The 19722-nt window shown below is 43.9% G+C and overlaps 2 protein-coding genes across 6 annotated transcripts in view; one reads left to right on the top strand and one right to left on the bottom strand.

The window, feature by feature from the left end:
* Window positions 1-136: 136 nt before the first annotated feature.
* On the bottom strand, window positions 137-19330 carry SPSB3 (splA/ryanodine receptor domain and SOCS box containing 3). 4 transcript variants are annotated; one of them, XM_007499366.3, is made up of 7 exons: window positions 19183-19330; window positions 10166-10306; window positions 3184-3361; window positions 2145-2332; window positions 1936-2038; window positions 1484-1609; window positions 137-1073 (listed from the first exon to the last, which is right to left on the bottom strand). In XM_007499366.3, the coding sequence occupies exons 2-7, from the start codon at window positions 10292-10294 to the stop codon at window positions 739-741; spliced, it is 1059 nt and encodes a 352-aa protein (XP_007499428.1). In that variant the 5' UTR covers window positions 10295-10306; window positions 19183-19330; the 3' UTR covers window positions 137-738. The 4 variants fall into 4 exon arrangements, with proteins under 4 accessions (XP_007499428.1, XP_007499427.1, XP_007499426.1 ...); XM_007499365.3 differs by lacking the exon at window positions 19183-19330 and adding an exon at window positions 18887-19007; XM_007499364.3 differs by lacking the exon at window positions 19183-19330 and adding an exon at window positions 18530-18879.
* Window positions 18954-19722, top strand: part of NUBP2 (NUBP iron-sulfur cluster assembly factor 2, cytosolic) — a 29200-nt gene continuing 28431 nt past the window's right edge. For both annotated transcript variants that reach the window (XR_008913540.1, XM_001362854.4), the window contains exon 1: window positions 18954-19114. Coding sequence is in view for 1 of the 2 variants with exons in the window: in XM_001362854.4 (XP_001362891.1) it covers window positions 19099-19114 (16 nt within the window). In the remaining variant the exon portion in view is untranslated. The remainder of the gene's footprint in view (window positions 19115-19722) is intronic.

The raw sequence follows: 19722 nt of genomic DNA, 5'->3' as shown, positions 1-19722 counted from the left end.
AAGTTTCTATAATCAGTGAAGATAAGATACCTGAACCTGCACAGAAAGACAACCACCCCTCATCCTTACCCCTTAAACATCATACAACCACCCCAACTCCTAAACCTGGGCCCATTTACTTTTGTAGCATCTATAATTCAATATAAACTATTTTGACTTTATTACAGTGATTTGATACAATCTGATACAGGAGCAGAAGCTGACAACATGCAAGGCAGGTTTAAAAAAAAATCCTAGATCTGAAGCCCCAAGGGATAGAGGAGGGAACAAAGACACATCTTAATATTAACCAGACTTTTCTCCTAGCCCCTCTCAGCTGAGGCTGGGCTGCAGCATTATCCAACCTTCCCTCAGGGTAGGAGTGATCATAAGCTGTCCCCCAGAGGGAGGCAGTAGCGCAATCTCCACCACCCTAAAGAGGACCTGGAGTGACCCTTGGGCTAAGTCCAGAATAAGGGCTCAAGGAGCCTTACTGTGATCATCTATTTCCAAGCTGATGCTCTTGGGGTTCATGGCACAGTCTTCCAGTCCAGGTGAGGAGCAGGTACCGTGATCTAAACTAGTTCCTGAATGAAGGGACTATCTTGGCAAATTCAAACCAGTGGAGCTGGCCCCAAGAGTGGGAATGGGCAACCTCCCCTCCCAACCTTCCCTGTTGTCCCAAGAGTGCCTGGAGGAAAGGGAAAAGAAAGAGAAGCCACCCCAAGCCCAACATGGCAGTTTTCATTGGAAAATAAGTTAAGTCCGTCGACACCTCTTCCTCTGGCATGGCTTGGCCTCAGGGCTCCCCGAGCATGCTGCCACCTTAGGTGATGGCGATGGCAGGGGACTACAGTTCATGCTCAGGACCCAGCCCAGTTTGTTGTGCAGCACCTGCTTGAGGCCAGGTGGCAGAGGCAATCCTTCCAGTGTGTCCCCAGAGTCAGGCAGCAATTGGCGCAGGCGGTAGCAACACAGATACTGCAGAGAAGTGAGGCTGGCACAGGAGCGGATCACCTTCATGCTGCTTTTGGCGGCAGTGGAGCAGACCATGGGGTAGAATTTCTTGTTCTGCAGTTTGGTGGCAGCAACTCCTGGCAGGAGACACAATGGGAACGCAGGTGTCAGGGGAGGTCACTGGCTTCTCTCCTCTAAATGGGCAGGACCGGCAGGGTGCCCAGGCCTAATCTGTATAGTTCAAGGTAAAGCAGACCAAGATCCAAGTGTCTGAGAGAATGGGGACAGGCGATGGGATCACCCCTGAGGGGTGACTCAGAAAGGCCCTCCCCTTTTTTACCCTGGGTCAGCCTTTATAGTAGAGCACCAAGGATTCCAGAGTTCCTCTGATTATTGCAGGGACTAAATCTACAACTCCAGTACTAGAGTTAGCCATGTCCTTGCTAAGGCCTTCAGAGCTAACAACAGCATGACTTGGAGTATGTTCTGGGCTGACCCATTAAAGACGTTCTGTTTTATAACTCAGGCCTTCAGCTCCCACCCTTACCTATGCATTTCCTGTTTTTGAAGAAGGTCAGTGTCCCATGCCAAGTGTCTAGGTGAACCCCGATGATGGAGCCCTGGCCAAACCGTGATGAGAAGCTCATCTTGTCACCCTTGTGATGGAGAAGTCCTGAAACAGTAGCCCCAAAGCAGGAAAAACTAGATTTGGTGGATCTTATAGTTTACTGTAAGATAGGTTTGACTTCTAACACAATCCAGTTTTACTAGCCCTGCCTTTTGAGTGCTAGAGGGATACAGCAGTCTTTCCTACAATCTGACCCCCCTCCCGCTCCAGTCTATCTACCCTGAGATTTCAGTCACATACCCAGAGAGCCTCTCCCCAAACCCCCAAACCAGTAAGTCTTCTAAAATAAGAAGCAGCCCAGCTTTCTCCTCTCTGAGCCTTAACAACAAACAGATTTTTCTTCAGGTTTCTATCAGTCCTCACATGCTCACCTGTATAGGAGAGGCCCCAGCTGTCTTCATCCTTGCCCAGCAAGCTACAGAATGTGTGGCGATACTTGTCCAGATTTACATCTGATGTCCCAATACCAACCATCTACCAGAATGAGTGGGGAGAAGGGAAGGAGAAACGGCCATGAGAGGTGGTCTGTGTCCATGACCCCTGTTCCAGATGGGTATCGCCTAGATTCCCCTAAACATACCATATCAGTGCCATAGACTGGAGAAGTCATCTTGATCTCCCAAAAATGCTGGCCTTCACATAGCTCCTTGTTCCCCCGAATGGCTGCAGTGCCACAACTATACTCCATGTGGAAATTGACTTTGCGGTTGTCACAACTTAGCAGAGTGGCTGTCGATTTGTTCAGATCATCCCACACCCAGTCAAAATCTGTATCGGAGGAGGAAAAGGCTGCAAAAGGGAGCCAACCCGACAACAGGCCCAACTCCATACCTAACATTCCTCTCTGTTCTTAAAGTTCTTACTGATACAATCTACTGGAAGACAAACAGGGCAAGAAAAAGGCCCAGTGAGGCAAAGATAAAGTAGACCTAATTCTTCAGTGGATATATATGCTCCTTCAGGAAAACAAGTGTTTGGGTTCCTCCCCCTGATTTACCAGTGTTAAAAAATAACTAATTCAGTTTTCTACATTGAAACAAGATGAGTCCTAGGCACAACGAACATAGAGCAGGTCACAGGCAAAAGCAGGCTTATGCTCACTGCTGAATGAGAAGCCCTCCATGTTTCCTAAGCTGAATCCAGCTACAGCAAACTGTGGCCAGGTAAGGACTTTTCTGTTATGCTACTGATGTGTCCACATTCTTCCCATCAGTTTTCCAGACTTATTCTCAATCTCAATATTACAGGCCCATGGACAAACTATATGACCTTAAAATTTAATTTTTAACCTCAGTTTTATGTTCTTTTTTGGTTACTGAACAAAGGTTTATCAGTAATAAAGGGTGTGCCGAGCCATTATTAATAATTGATAAAGCCAATTGTCCCTATCTTTATCCCACCCTTGAACATCTTCCCAGGGAAAAAAGAGGCCTCTACAAAACCAGCCTATTCCCAAAAGAGCCCCATAGGCCAGGAAACGAAAGGTCAGCAATCCCAAGCCCAGGAGCCAGCTAGCTCCCAAGCCCTTAGAAAGGACCAACAGCCCTAAGAAAATAATAGGTAACAACTAATTAGCTTCAGCTGTTGACTGTCCCCACAGAAGCACGGAGGCTCCTTACAGTCATCTTCCTCCCCACACTGGCAGTCCCTGCTTCGATGGCTGGTGTGGAGACTGGCACAATACGGAGTTTCACTTTGGCTCTCACAGTCGCAGTAGGATTCTCCAGTCACAGGCACGGCACTTGGGATGGAAGGCGGCAGGGAGGGGAATTCTGCCTCTGAATCCGAATCACTATGCTGTCAAACAAAAAACCAAGGGCAGGATCAATAGCCTGTCCTACTGGGGCAAAAACTAGGCCCAGTGATGGCACAAAGGTGACGAGATATGAGAAAAGGTGCACTGAAGACAACAAACCCTTTGTTTGGATCCCTCCCCACTAGCTAGGGCTTAGCCACCATTAACTAGTAAGGGTTGCAATAGAGAGGAGGCAGCTTTGGAAAAATGCTACCATCACTACTTCTCAGTGCTAAGGCAGGAGAGACAAGAACACTATACTAAGAATCTTGGGGCACCCAGGATAAACACACATGTATCTATACCACATGGAAAATCAAAATTACCTAGATTCCTTCTGCGCCACTTTCCCCATTCTTTGTCTAACATATACATTTGAGTGTCTATGCTTTTTGGTGTATTGAGATTTCCTATAGAGCCTGCCCCAGCTGAAGAAAGCCCTTACCTTACAGCTTACCTGAGAAAGTGAACTGATGGACCATTATAAATGTCAGTAACGGGTTCTCTATGCCCTTATAAACTTTTGGACAGACTCTTAAGCTGCTGGACCAATCTCCAAACTGAGTAACTAACAGCTTTTCATTCCATTCACTGCTCTTGCTTGGGGTTAACCTCCCAAGTTTGATTGGACTGAGTACAAGGTACATAAGTTTAATAAAGGAATGTTATTGTGGGACTGAAGGTCTTTAGGAAGTCAGGGCCCTGCCCCAACCAATGGATAGTTCTGAATATTTAGAAATGGTAGTTACTACTGAGATGCTATATGGAATTTTAGGCAGTTATTTATTGAATAACCATTACATAGATAGCATAAGCCACCTGCCTATTTTGGAAATTGCAGAGTATTCCTCTGGTCACATCTATGGCTGTAGCATCAGTAGTACCTGACAACCCAAAATTCCAAGGCTGTAAATCTTGGGAAGTCTATTACATGACTCAGCAAAATTGAGAAACAACCTGTTTATCTGCCTTCAGAGACAAGGTCAGCATAAGTGAGAGGTTCTCTCGAGTGGGCAAGGTCAGGAGATGATACAGTCCCTGCCACACTGTCAACTTCTTGCTCCCTACTAGTCAATTTTCAAGAGTGACATGTTAGCCCAAATTAAAAGTCCCTACCTTAGGGGTTAAGCTAAAATTCGCTGGGAAGGAGGAGAGAAACTGGGGGGGGGGGGGGGGCACACAAATACAAAGTTTTTATGATCCTGGGAAAGCTCATTTATAACTAGGTGCTGGCTGAAGAGCTAGAAGCAAATCACAACTTTCCAACAGAATTGAAACCAGAGATCTTCCACTGAAAAAGCATTTCTGCTACTCTCTACTTGTGCCATCTAAGGTAGCTGGGAGTTTCATTTTCTCATTCGTGTAAAAGGGTGCTGAATTAGGTAATTTCTAAAGTCCCTTCAAATTTCAAATTCAATAACCTTATGCTAAAGTAATGGCTATTAAGAACATGTGCTGAGGAGAAAGCCAGGAAGAGAGTGTCAACTGAATCATCAGCCACAAATGGTAAACACCAGGAAGATAAGACCATGTGGAGCTACATATAACTCAACTACGGGGGGAAAAAACGAGGTCAAGTCTGGAAGTTATCTGGACCAGTCACAAGGGTTTAATAAAGGACCTCAACAAAATCTTCAACCAAATATTATTTATTAAAATACTTATTATATGCAAGACAGTTTCCACTTTTCGTGGAATAAAGGTAATCTTGGGCTATTGAAACCTAAAGCCTATTGCAGCAAACTAGCTGTCACATCCTACCAAGCTGAAAAGGTTTTAAGTAGAGCTATCCTTTGCAAACTGGTCTAGTTAAGTGTAGAAAGAAGAGCTCATCTTCCGGATTAGAGGTACAAAGTGATAAATGTTTTTAATTGCAGCAATTCATAAAACCACAGCATAGGTGGTACTATAATCCACATCAGTCTGTCAAAGTAAAGAAACAACACTTCCTCCCACAGCCAGAATTTACTTGTCCTTTGCTCACCTCTCTTCACTTCCTTTCTAACATCTATCCCTCTCCTCTAGACATCCCCTATTCTGGTTTCTATTCCTTCCTTACCCCTTGGAGTTCTAATGGCCCCATCACCTAATCTCGTTGCTTAATGACCTGCCATGAAAAAGGGGAGAAGGCAGCCCAGACAACAGAATTCCCACACACAGAAAAAGTAACATGCAACATGTGCCTCCAGGTGCTTTGGGAAAAGTTCTGGCTGAGGTTATAATAAAGAGATTGAGAAAAACAGAAGAACTCCACCAATAGCCCAAATCAATGCCAGAAGGGTTAAGCAGCACCTTTGCTGTCAAAAGAGGCCAAGATGCTGCCTTGTGGTTGACCCTTAGATCAGGAAACTGCCTTTGACCACCAAGTTATCTAGTGGAGGAAGGGATAACTTAGATTCAGAGAACTCATTTGTCTCAGGTTTATAGACCCAGAGTCAGAAGAAACTTCAGAAGACATCAAGTCCATCCCCACATTACAGATGAGGGAAAAAACTGCTCACGAAGCATTTCATTTAATGCGAAATTAGCCTTTCTTTCCAAATGAGGCTTCAGAAAAATGTGCCGAGATGTTTTTCTCAGATGTCTCTCAATAGTTATCTTCCCAATAATTATAGCTGATATTTACATAATACTGCAATGTTTTTAAAGCACCTTCATATTAATCCATCAGGCAGTAGTACAAATATTTGTCTTCCTGACAAAAAAGGGACTGTCCATATCTTAAAGATGAGGAAATTGGTTGAGACTTGGAAAAATTGCAAATGAGCCAAGACTTCTGCAGTCTGATATAGACAAACTAGCTGGTGTCAGTGGTCAGCAGTAACTACTATAAATAATGACCACCACTGGATTTTCTTGTTTTGTTTTAAATTTATGGATGTCTTTGTTTTTACATCACACTTCCAAATATGCCCTGATACCACTTTCTAACACTTCCGTCATTCCTTGTGACCAAAAAAAAAATTTTTTTAAGGAATTCATTAAATACTATCAATCCATCATTACATACCCAACGAATCTCAAGATCATAACATATGAAGCTTGGTTAGAGAAAACTAGTGATGCCTAGCCAAGAGAAAAGATTTGGAGAAATAATAGTTGTACTTGAAGGGCTGGGATGAGAAAGAAAAAGGGGATTGGTTGTTTGTTTGTTTGTTTTTTTCCTGAGCCTTGAGGGCAGAATGAGTAGCAAAGGGCACCAACAAGCTTTTATAAATTATCTAAACTGAGGATACAAAGATGAGGCTCACATTCTAACAAGGGATATAACATGCAAACAACCAGCCATGTCTAGATATAAGACCCCAGATAAAATAGAGCTAATCTTAGAAGAAAGACATTAGTTGATACAACAGATACAGCCCTAGACCAGGAGTCAGAAAGACCTAAATTCAAAGACATTTATAAGCTGTGTGACCTTAAGAAAGTCATTTAGCCTGTCTGCCTCAGTTTCCTCAACTGTAAAATGGAAATAATAGTACTTAGCCTTCCAGGATTGTGATAAGGATCAGAAAGAGTATAAAAGTGCTTTAAAAACTTCAAAGTTCTAGATATCTCCTCAGCTACCTCATTTTTTATACTCAGCTGCTCTTATTTTGGAATTCTTTGATTCTTACTACCAAACCTCAACATATGGGATTCAAAATGAGCCTCTCAAGGAAATACAGATCTACCATTTCCCAGAAGCCAAAGATCCACTGTCTTTCCAAGGATCTTTGTTCTTGATTGTTTAAAACAATAGGGTAGGGCCCTCAGTCCCTTCTTTATAGGCTATTTGTAAAGAACACTATGCTGTCAAAACAACCTGTGTTGGTTAATTTTACCGAATGGTGGTTTGGGCTTTTTTTTAATTTGCTACAAGGGGATGGCTAAGTGGAATAGAAATGAGAGCTACTAAATTTCTCTCACTGGGGAAAAGTCAGAGATATTTAAAAGACCATGTAAGTTTGGGCCTTTAGAACCAACACAGAGTTCTCAAGGAAGGTTGTCAACTATTTAAAAGTGGAACTCTTGTCTAATAGTTCCTAATATATCCCAATTTAGAGCCTGGGGAGAGGCATTCTCACAGCCACCTAGCCCAAGTTTAATGCCCAGCAAAATCATGTGCTAATCTACAACGTATCAAGATCCCCAACATGGGCCAAGTGCCAAGGAGAAGGGTGAGGCCCTAAATGAACATACTAAGCCAAGGTTCTTGGATCCCCTCCAAGACAGAGGATAAGGGAGGAATCTGTTTTGCATCAACTCCTGAAGGCAGAGCATGAAAGGGATGTAGACCATTAGATGACAGGTAAAAATGACAAACAATGTATGTGCTAACAACTGCAACAAATAAATATCTAAAATTTCTAAGCCACACTGTCAACAAACATAACCCACGCTCCCCTGATGAAACACTACATAATTAGTCTCATTTCCTATGAGGAAACAAACAGAAGGGTGAATTTCTCAAGGCCACTAGCCAATGAGAGGTGGAAGTGGGTACAGGAATGTAGGCCAGACCACAAGATGGATACAATAAGCAGAAACAAAAGGACAATACACAATGACTACAACAACATAATTTAAAAGGTCACCAAAAGGAAGTCAAATTCAAAACAAATGAAGAGTAAAAGAAATCCCAAAGATCAGGTCATTAAACCTTCTTTTTTGCTTTCATAATCAGATATAGTTGGCATGTCAGATATTTTTATTTAATTGCTATTCTTTGTCACAGGGAAGAACTTAATCTGCTGTGAGGTGTTCTATTTCCCAACTATCCCCAGAAATGTTAACAATGTAGAGCTACCAGCATGGAACAAAAAAAATTGGAAGGAAACTGAATCTTAGGGGAAAAACCTGCTTGGATTTACTAATGCTTTGATTCAGATAGAAACAAAGTTATGGGAAGGAAGGAGGCTTCAGACTAATATGGTCTTGCTCACCACCTCAGCATTCATTCCCACTCTTAACTCATCTCTTCAGGGGATCTCCAAAAGTTGTATAAGTCTTTGACAAGGAGATATTCCCAGCAGCTTCAGTACCAATCATTACAGACTTGATGTTTCCCCTAAATCTTAGTGGTCATGCTTCTGAAGAGACCAATCGGCTTCCCCACCCCATAATTCTAGTTCTGTTCTCAGAACTCAAGGGAATAAAGAAACTTTTTTTTTCAATCTTTGGTTCAGTTACATTTTTTTATATCACAATTAGGGGTTTCTGCTTCCCACTCCCTTCTCTTAAGAGTCAAGCTGTAAACCTGTGCACAGAACCCTGGCCAAGTTCTCACCAATAACATGAGAGCAAAGACCATGGCCTGGTGGCCTAGATACAACACTCAAAAGGCAGCTGAGCATGTTGGAGCCATGCTGCAGCCTGACAGACTCATGTTCCTTCAGTTAAGGGCCTTAATAAATGCCATTTGACAACTGTACGGAGCAGAATGGAAAACACTTCTTTGCCTTCAACCTACCTGTATTTGAATGTAAGCCTAGCATATAGCTCAACTATAACATTTTAACTAGGAAAAATCAGTTAGCCTTATTTTTCCCTCCTAATGCCCACAAACTGCCCTCCTCTCTTCAGTACCCCCTCTCCCCCTGGGAGAATCTCAGGGACTTAATTTTCTATTCCCTGCCTTACAAAGGGTCCTACATATCATATATGTCTAGGCCTACAGAGATGGGCCCTGAACCATTAAGGTTAGGAACACACCAGGTAGCAAGCAATGTAGACATACCCAACACAGAGCTGCCCTCTGTGGGCATCCTACCCAGAAAGAACATGCTATTACAGAAATCTAACAAAACTTTAGCAAGGGTTCTAGGTGAAAACATCAACCCAAAAAAGCAAGACCTTAATTACAGACCCAGAGCTCCCTCCCATCCCCCTTTCCTTACTCCTAGAAAGACAAGGATATAGATGTTAAAACAGATCAAGGCTAGCAACATTTGTGGCTTCTATCACTCAAATGTACTTCACTGAAAAATCATCAGACAGCTTAAACAGGGCACTCACACCCTCAGTTTTCCTTTGGACCATTTTCCCCAAGTTTGTCCTTAATGACTTGGATTAGGAATATCGATTGGTCTTTAAGAATCATTCATTTCTATAAAGAATTCAAAGAAACATAAAAAGATTTCTATGAAGTGATATAGAGTGAAGAAAATAGATAAAATACCAATATGCAAAAACAATTAACAAAACATTTTAAGAATAAAAAAGTAGAAAAAAATCACTATTGTCTAAACAAGAAAACTCCATTCCTCATTCATTTCCCCTACAAAAGCACAGAGAAACACAGTACTTGCATTTCCTCTCTGAAACACAGTATCTTGGGTTGTTTAACAGGGGCCAGATGCTAGGGTCATATCAAATTTTTTCTTTTGCTAATTCAAAGATAAGATTTTTGCCTTTTTTTTTAAAAACCCTTACCTTCCGAAGAGTGGTAAGGGCTAGGCAATGGGGGTCAAGTGACTTGCCCAGGGTCACACAGCTGGGAAGTGTCTGAGGCCAGATTTGAACCAGGACTTCCTGTCTCTAGGCCTGGCTCTCAATCCCAGAATCCACTGAGCTAACCAGCTGCCCCCATTTTGCCTTTTTAAATACAAAACAATTAGGCCAGCTTTTGAGGGTCCTTGTTGTAGAATAATGAATACTTGAAGGATAATTAGAGAATCTGGTCCTGTACTCTCCTCTGACCCAATTCTCCAAGTAGACTAAAGCCCATAGCTGACTTCCTCAGATACCTTCTTCTTGAATATGCTCCAGTAGGAGCTAAAAATACCCTGCTAATAACTCTTCCTGTGAAGGAAGCAGAGACCCACCTGTCCATCAGAATCATAGCCCCAGTTGGTGGTGCCAGAGGCCAAAGCCACAGCTCGGGCATCTGCCTCCCGGCGGGCCCCGCTCAGAACAAAATGCCAGGCCCGGCTGCTGCGGGTGCGTCGGGCCATGGTGGAGAAGATCTGGAATAAAAGACAGAAACAAACAAGGGGTAAGATGAAACCTTCAATAAGGGAGGTTCCTTCAGAATTCATCCTCCAGCAATAAAAACTGCCCCCACTCTGTCCCATGAGTTCCTTTCAGCTGGGACAGTAGTTCATAGCCAGACTACCCAATGGCCAGGTTGACTCCAAAGTGTAGTTTCTTGATAGCTCTTGGGACTAGGTAATACGTTATTAGAAGCAAAGAGCTATCTTCTTTGGCATCTAATTACTCTACCATCATCCAGAAACTACTGAGGGTCACAACCAAAGCCAACATCCCTTCTCCAGTACTCACTCATTCTAAAGACTAATTCAGCCAGTAGCAGCAAGTCTCTTCCCATTTAGCATGAATGCCACACCCTTAGGCATGCCTTCGGCCACAGCATCACCAGGGATTTTCCTACTCTCAGTCCTCATGAAGCTTCTTGTCTGATGGGGATACTTCCCAATACCCTTTAATTCTCAACCTCTTGCATCATCAAGAAAGTAATTTAAAAGACCACTGAATCTGGAGTCAGAAGTACATTCACCAACCACCTGTTAGCCTGTGTTCTCTACTGTGATTTCTAAGCTCCCATCTATCTCTAAATTTTATGATCTTTATGATAGATCTTGGATCCTTGAAATCTGGGTGGTCTTCAGTTGTAGTCAAGCACATTGCCAGAGCTCATACAGCTAATATGTTCTGGAGTCTCTGAATCCTGACCACTTGTTTTCCAACCAAGAACTAGAGCACTTAGCTGGCTTTGGAGTCAGGAGAAACCTGGCTTTAAATCCTACAAAACCTCCTTGAGTTTCAGTTTATTAATGTGTAAAACGTACAGAAATTCCTACAGTGCACAATTTAAAGGTGTTGAGGACTCACATTGTTACATGTGAAGGAAACAATGAATCTGAATGCTGAAAGATGGGTTTGACCCCCACAATTAAAACTTACCAGCCATGTTTTGTCATTTGTCAAATGGAAGAACCTGCATTCCCTACCTCATGGTTATGAGGCTGAAATGAGATAAAAATTCAAGATGCTATAGAACTGTCAGGTATTATAGGTCTGGAGATGAGTTAGGGTAGAGAGCCCAATAAGCTCCTCATCTCGTACAGCTTTGTACTGCTTTCTTTATTAACATACTTCCTACCTACCTAGAATACAAGCCCCATTAAGGCAATGGGCTATATTTAATAATCTCACCCAATCTCTTACAGAGAACTGAACAAGACAGACGCTTTTGACAAGTCCAGTCTTAACTCCTTCCCTTGCTCATTTCTACTTGTGACCTAAGGCCAAGATTTAAGAACTTGGCTCCTAAAAGGGGGAATATGGCACATAGAAGGGAAACGGAAAATGGCCTCCCAACTTCCCTACCAAAGTGTAATTCTTTTTACTCACCACTTACAGAACTGCCTGGAACCATTGTGACAATAACAATATTTCCCATTTACACCATAAGCTCTTCCCCTCGCCACACTCCTCTGTTCAAACAGTCAACTCCTAAGATCTCACCCTGAACTAAGAAGTCCAATATCCAACAAAGAGCTTACTATTTCTCCTAAGCCTTACCATAGACTGTTGTGCCAGTCTAACTCCTGGAAGCTACAGTAGAAGCCTGACCCATAAGCAACAAGTAGTATCTGTGGTAATACAAAGAATGGCTATTGCTTCACTAATCTAGAAACTACCACTTCTAGAACTATTGTTCTCTCTAGCATTGGCCTTCCTAGCTGAGCTCTATTCCCTAGAACCCCAATGATGAACTTATGACATGATGGTGAACTTATGGCATGCATGCTGTCCTCCATCAGAGTTCATTCCTAGAAAGACAGGGACTTCAGGCGGAGCTGCTCTCCTCCCCTTCATCTGGACTGCCGACATTTTTTCACCTGCCCTTCTGCCCAGCAGCCCAATGGAAGCGCTATCTCCCTGGGGTGAGGAGCAGGTAGTGGGGCACAACACACAGTCTCTAAAAGGTTCACCAAACTGCCCTAGAACCTGGGTTTACAAAGGAAAAGGAATATAAATAGCTAGCATTTACATAGCTCACTTAAAGGGAAGGCAAAGAGCAGTGTCATTTTCTTCTCCAGTTCTAGGCAGGCATAAAATTGCCATGTAAATAAACAGGGAAGTATTTTGGCCACAGCCTCAAACTACAAATTCAAACTTGGGTTCTTAAGTCAGCAGTTACATTAATTGTTGAAACAGATACAACAAGGAGTCATGAGTGTATCATTGAAGAGTTGAGACATCAGGTAATGAATGCATGGTATTTCTGCCCTGCCCTTTATCCTGAAACAGCACTAGTTCAGGTGCTGAGAGGGGACACTCAGGGCAGGTGTACTGTGTACACTATTTTTTTTTTACTCAAAGGATAACAAAATAAAATACCCAGAACCTGTATTACCTTCCCAGTCTGTCCATTCCAACATCACAATAGCATTAAAGGCCACTAATCCTTAAAAGGGAGAAAATAAGAGTAAAAGAAAGCACAAGAGGTTCCAGGATTTATCTAGGTTAAAAGCCAGAAATAGGGAAAATTAGTACCCTGACTTCAACCCCACAGTATTCGATCCAATGGACAGCTTCCTAAAGTTTAAAAACAATGTGAAGTATGTTAAGAGAAATGATACCTGAAAGGAAACAAGGAGAATCTTTTTTTTTTGCCATAAGATTATTTTTTTAATATATTTTATTTGATCATTTCCAAGCATTATTCGTTAAAGATATAGATCATTTTCTTTTCCTCCCCACCCCCCCACCCCCCATAGCCAACGCGTAAATCCACTGGGCATTAGAGAAACAAGGAGAATCTTAAGCACAAAACTCATCGAGGCAGCCTGAACCACCACAAAGACAGAATCAGAGTATCAGAGCTGGGAGGGAGTATGGAGAACATCACAAATATAAGAAAGTATTTGGAAGGAAGTGAATGCACTTATGTTAGACAACACAATTTCTTTATCCATTTCACAATTGATGGGGATCTAGTTTGTTTCCAGTTTTTTGATACCTCAAAAGTGTCGTCATAAATATTTGGTGTATATGGCAACACTCTGAACTCCCTTTCAGCAGGGATTTCTGGGGCAAAGGATATGGACAGCAATGTCCAATGCCAAATGGACACCATTTAATTGGTATGGAGAGTTATGATTGAATTTCCTCATCTCCAGTTCTGTTCTATATCATTCAGTTCCACCCCATTTCTTCAGAAGTGGTTCTTAACCTTTTTTGTGTGTGTTGTGATGGAAGTAAGGTGAGACTTGTGTTCAAATCCTAGGTTTAATCACTAAGTTTCATGTCCATGAGCAAGCTATTTTGCCATGATATAGGGTCACTTGGAAAGAACACCAAATCTGGAGGTAAAGGCATAGGCTCAAAATCCTAGGTTTGTCTTTTACTAGTTGTGATCTTTTTTTTTTAAACATTATTTTATTTGGTTGTTTTCATACATTATTCACTGGAAACAAAGATCATTTTCTTTTTCTCCCCTCCCCCCCCTTTCCCTCTCCCATAGCCGACGCATGATTCCACTGGTTATCACATGTGTTCTTGACTCGAACCCATTTCCCTGTTGTTGGAATTTGCATTATAGTGTTCATTTAGAGTCTCTCCTCAGTCTTATCTCCTCCAACCCTGTAGTCAAGCAGTTGCTTTTCATCGGTGTTTTTACTCCCACAGTTTATCCTCTGCTTGTGGGTAGTATTTTTTTTTAGATCCCTGCAGATTGTTCAGGGAAATTGCATTGATACTAATGGAGAAGTCCATCACCTTCGATTGTACCACAATGTATCAGTCTCTGTGTACAATGTTCTCCTGGTTCTGCTCCTCTCGATCTGCATCACTTCCTGGAGGTTGTTCCAGTCTCCATGGAATTCCTCCACTTTATTAATCCTTTTTGCACAATAATAGTCCATCACCAACATATACCACAATTTGTTCAGCCATTCCCCAATTGATGGGCATCCCCTCATTTTCCAATTTTTGGCCACCACAAAGAGCGCAGCTATGAATATTTTTGTACAAGTCTTTTTGTCCATTATCTCTTTGGGGTACAAACCCAGCAGTGCTATGGCTGGATCAAAGGGCAGACATTACTAGTTGTGATCTTAAGACAAGCTCCTTGACATCTCTAGGGCCTTATTAAAAACTCCAGGGGTTCCCCATTACCTCCAGGTTTAAATAGAAAATCCTATGGCTAAATTTTAGTCAGTCAGCTAACATTTATTAATTACCTATGTTCCAGACAGGTGCTAAGTAATTTCCATAACTGGCTTCTTCCTGACTTTCCTTTTATTTTCTTGCTGTTGTCCTCACTGTTTTTTATACCTTATTTCTCTTCTACATACACTATTATTCAGTGAAATTCTCTCCTTCATCTTCCTGGCCTCCTTCATTTCCCTGCTAAAATCTCATCTTCTGCAAGTTTTTTCCAATCTCCCTTTAATATTCATGCCTTCCCTCTAAAATTATCTCCAATTTATCCAGTATAACGCATTTGTACAAGATTGTTTGCATATTGTCTAATCCACTAGACTGGGAGAACTAGAGGTCAAGGATGGATTGAGGAGAGAAGGGGTGAGCATTTCTTTTCACTTGCAAAATAATAGGCACTTAAAAGCTCAAGACATTGTAATATCTCAATCAGGAGAAAAATCTAAAATATACTGATGTAAGATAAACTCTGACCTAATTAAGTTCATCCCAAAAAATGAGAACTTTTTTTTTTTAAACCCTTACCTTACGTCTTGGAGTCAATGCTCCAAGGCAGAAGAGTGGTAAGGGCTAGGCAATGAGGGTCAAGTGACTTGCCCAGGGTCACACAGCTAGGAAGTGTCTGAGGTCAGATTTGAACCTAGGACCTCCCATCTCTAGACCTGGTTCTCAATCCACTGAGCCATCCAGCTGCCCCCAATATGACAACTTTTAATAGGCGATAAGAAAACTGGCAGTATCTCTAGGAATATCCAGCATTTGTTTAGTTGCTTTTCAGCCAGGTCAGACTCTTGTGATCCCATTTGGGGTTTTCTTGGCAGAGATTGGAGTGGTATGCCATTTCCTTCTCCAGCTTATTTTACAAACGAAGAAACTGAGGCAAACAGGATTGGCTTGCCAAGGGTCACAGAGCTAGTAAGTGTTTGAGGCTAAATTTGAACTCGGGAAAAGGAGTCATCTTGATTTCAGGTGCAGCACTTGTTATTAGCCACCCAGCTGCCATCTCAGATGACTAGTGTCAATTCTTTAAACAGAAAGACCTCTAAAATTCAGGGCAATTCAATATCACTTATAATCATAAACAACTTCCTCTAATTCAGTAATCATCAATTATCTTGCTAGGCAATCCTCTGACTTTTAAATTGGTCTCTTAGAAGACCCAACCACTAAGAGGTTTATAAGGAAAGCCTTATAGGGAAAAAAAGAGCAACCAGCATTTAGCTAAAAAGTTTTAAGGTCAAAGCACTTTACAAATACCATGTTAGTTGATCCTGAACAACCCTGAGAGGTAGCTGCTATTATTATCTCTATTTCACTGAATAAACTAAGGCACAATCCTTCTAAGTGTCTGAGGCAGTGTTTGAACTTGGACTTAACTTCAGGTCTAGTCCTCTAATACATTGCCTCTAGCTGCCTGGAGAAATGAGAAAGAAGGCAAAGCCAAAAAAAAAAAGTAAGCAGAGCCAGGAAAAGTGTACAATAATGTAAATCCCAAAACAATACTAAAACATCAAAATCTTTTTTTTCCTTTACTGGGTCTCCCTATCTTGCCCAGGCTGGGGACACTGGTCAAACACCATGGAAACTTCCAACTGCTCTGATGGAGCCAATTTACCCCAAATTAGGAGGTAGGGGAGGTGTTTGCAGGCGCTCACTATGTTGATGCCAAACATTTGAAGACCTTTATCCCAATGAAACAAAACTCCAAAACTTTAAAGGTTGAATTCACCAAACAACCTTTCTATAAAGTGCAGAATTAAATGAAATAACATGAATGAATAGAAGGTAAAAACATACTTCCTTTATATAGGTGGTAGTAGAGCATGTTGAATAAGATGCACAAAATGATAGGCAAGTTCCCTGTAACTGTTGTGCTACAAGGGAAGATTTCTAGAGAAAATGACTGGTATATACATGTATACATACACACACATATATAGCTTACATATATATTTTTTAAAGACCTTTCTAAAAAGGTAATAAATTGTCACCTGGATCTATATCAATCAGGCTCCAAAGTATTTGTTCTGCACCAATAAATATCCCATAACCTGCTCACTTCAGTGTTAACCAATAAAACTATCATGAATATGCAATACTGATCCCATCTTCCCTAACTTCAAAGAAAACATGTCAGATTTCCTCTCCATTATAAACTTTACAAAATGCATTCCTCAACTGAGAAGGTCATATAATTAGAGCCCCATTTTACAAATGAGGAGCCAAGGCAGAGAGGTAAAGTGGTCACATGGCCTGACTTCAAATTCAAAATTCACATTCTATATAGCATTAACTTATTTGATCATGGATCAGAAGGTAGCCATAATCAACCTGATAGGATATGCTTATTGACTTGCCCAGGGATCAAACAGCTAATAAATGATTAAGCAGAATCTGAACTCCAGGCTCCAGTCTAGACTAGCACTTTCCCCATTACACTATTTCGCCCCATCGTCTTTCAGAATATGGCAGAACAAACTTGGGCTGAATCAAAGGAGCCAGATTCAAAGTAACTAACTAGGTGCAAGAAGAGATTCAGAACATACCCTACCCAAAGGAATACGAGGTAAGTAATATTAAGTGATTGAATAATCAGTTCTTCCAGTTATCAGCAATAATTCTGAAAAAGGAGGGCAGCCATCTAGACGGCAAAACTGAAAGATGCCAGAACTCCATACCTATACCCTTGGCACAGCTTTCACTCTTCTCTAGGCAGAGACCTGATTCCGTTGTCCCTATGTTTAATGTTTCCCTTCAAAGTCTCCCCTCCCGGTTTAAGTTCACCATGTAGAACCTCCCTTCCACCTCTACTTCACACTTGTTCCTCCACCTTCATATTCAACTAATTTCCGCTTCCAAGTCTATTGTCAGGGTTGGTGGAGATTTCTAATCTACTCCACCTTTTAAGGACCATCTCAAAGACTACTTTCAAAAAGCCCGCGTGGATTCTCCGGGTCACAAAAGACCTTCTCAGGCTAGCACCCCAAGGACCTCGCACAGCAGTCTGTCCTCTCGGATGCACACATGCATGCATTAGTGTTACCTGTCTAAGAGCCACATCCTAGGACAACGCTGGATTCAAGGTGCACACAAGCCAAGTCATGCCTCTCATAAACTTTGGGCTCTACAGACAACTTCAGAAACGTGTGCCAGGTGGCACGGTCTCGGGGGCTGTCTGTGGGCGATGCCGGGATTCTGAGTCCACACCCACAAGACTAGATCCAGAAGTAGCTCAGAGGTCAGGAAACCCGCGGCAATAGCTGCAGGGCGGCCTCAGTCCCCAGTCCAGAGACCCGCAGGAACAAAAGACGGCAGGAACTCCCGGGCCCGCCGGCCGATCTTCCGGGAGCTCCTGGGCACCAGGGAAGACGGAACGGGAAGGAGGGCCTGGATGGCCCTGGCCGTGCGGGGGACCCCCGGGCCGGACACGCGCATATGCAGAGGACAAGCCAGCGTCCCCGCCTCCTTCTGCCCAAGGCCAGGCCGGCGCAGCCCAAGCCTGCTTCGCTCGGCCCGGGGAGCTTTTCCCTCCAAGTTCCCAGGCTCCAATCAACCAACAGGAGCCGACCACGAGACTCTGCTTCCCCGTTGGGTCGGCTCCGACTCTCCTGGAGCCCAGAGAAGCTTCTCTCCACTCAAGATAGGGTCGCGGCCGGTTCTTCCCGCTTTCTCCCTTCGGCTCTGCCCCCCCGCCGGCCAGTGGGCCACAGTAGAGCCGGGAGTGTCCAGGGCCCGGTCTCAGCCCAGTCCGGCCAACCCCGGGGCCCACCCGCACCAACCGCTGGCACCCCCGCCCACTGAGCGGTGCAAGCCGTTCAAGTCCGCTCCCGAGAGGAAGCGCCGCAGGCTGGCGAAGACCAAGAGGTCAGGAAAGAGAGGACTGTGGGGCAGGCAAGGCAGGAAGCGCAAAGGGACCCCGCGCTGACGGGTCAAAGGACAGGGGACGCACGGGGACCGAGGAGCCACAGGGGCCCCACCCCAGGACGCGCCGATCTTACCTCAGGCGCCGCCACCGCCGCGCTCCGATCCAGCCCCGCGCTCTGACCTACTTTCCCCTCCCGAGCGAGACGTAAACAATCTCCTCCCCCGAGTCCCGCCCCCATCACCCCATTGGTCCCTCGTCTGGGTGAAGGAGAGTCAGGCCTCGATCGCCATCTCCGTCGGATGAGTCACCCTTCGGGGAATGGGAGATGGGAGGGACTCACAGGGCCACTGGCTAAATATTCTGTCAATCGTTAACCCGCGTTCCCATTGGAGAAATCGGAGCAAGACAGAGTTAAGTCTACCACGCACATTGGCCAAAGGACCAGTAATTGGAAAAGTAGTCAATTTTTAGGATTTAGAAGAAAGCCCACCTCCATTTCCCAGGAGTCGCGGGGGCGGGTGGTAGGCACGCCTTCGGAGATATGATTGGTTAAGAAAAGAGGACAAGGACAAAGGGGAGGGAGAAGGGGAGAGATGTTGCTTCGGATTGGATGAAAGGTCCCTCACTCTAGGCGGGAGAAGGGAAGGGGTGTGTGTACGCAGATGGAGGCGGAAGTTGTGACGTGAAGTAGCGCCCGGCAGAATGGAGGCCGCACAGGGTGAGTGAGTTCAGGAGGAGCTCCTCCGAGAGCCTCTCTCCCGAGATTCGCCGTCCCAAACCTCTTACCTTGAAAGGTGGAAATCACTTTAGCAGTTCGGAATCGCCCCAGGTCTGGGGAAACTAGGTGGACTAGTCGCCCCCTGGAAGTGGGCGGCTCACTCTGCTTGAGTACCTGGGCATGCGCGAGAAGTTTCCCTCCCGCAGGCGGTGAGGGTTCTTCCTCTTGCCATCCAGGGGTGGAGTCGAGACGGCCCCAGGCTTGCGGGCCTCGCGTGAGCTAGGATCGAGGGGGTGGGTCTCACTGAATTTAGCGCCTGTGTGACTGGGCGGGATGGGGAGGGGGAGGGGTGGAGACCGTCCTAAACCCCCAACTTTTGTCCCTCAGAGTCCTGGCGCCTCAACAAGTCCTGTCAAACTCGACATCGCCTGTCCTGCCAGTTTACATTAGGTGACCTCTCTCCGTCGGTCTTGTTAGCCTAGGACGACCCCACCCCCATCAACCCTGCTTTCCATCACTGGACCCTTCATCTCACTCCAGTCCAACCTCCCCTCTACACTCTTGCCCAGGGTAACACCTTCTGCAGTAACTTAGCACTTTTTGTATGA

The sequence above is a fragment of the Monodelphis domestica genome, chromosome 7 (genome assembly GCF_027887165.1).
Source record: "Monodelphis domestica isolate mMonDom1 chromosome 7, mMonDom1.pri, whole genome shotgun sequence".
NCBI classification, from domain to species: domain Eukaryota; kingdom Metazoa; phylum Chordata; class Mammalia; order Didelphimorphia; family Didelphidae; genus Monodelphis; species Monodelphis domestica.
Note: the sequence above shows the minus strand (reverse complement) of the source record. Positions and strands in the feature narration are given on the sequence as shown.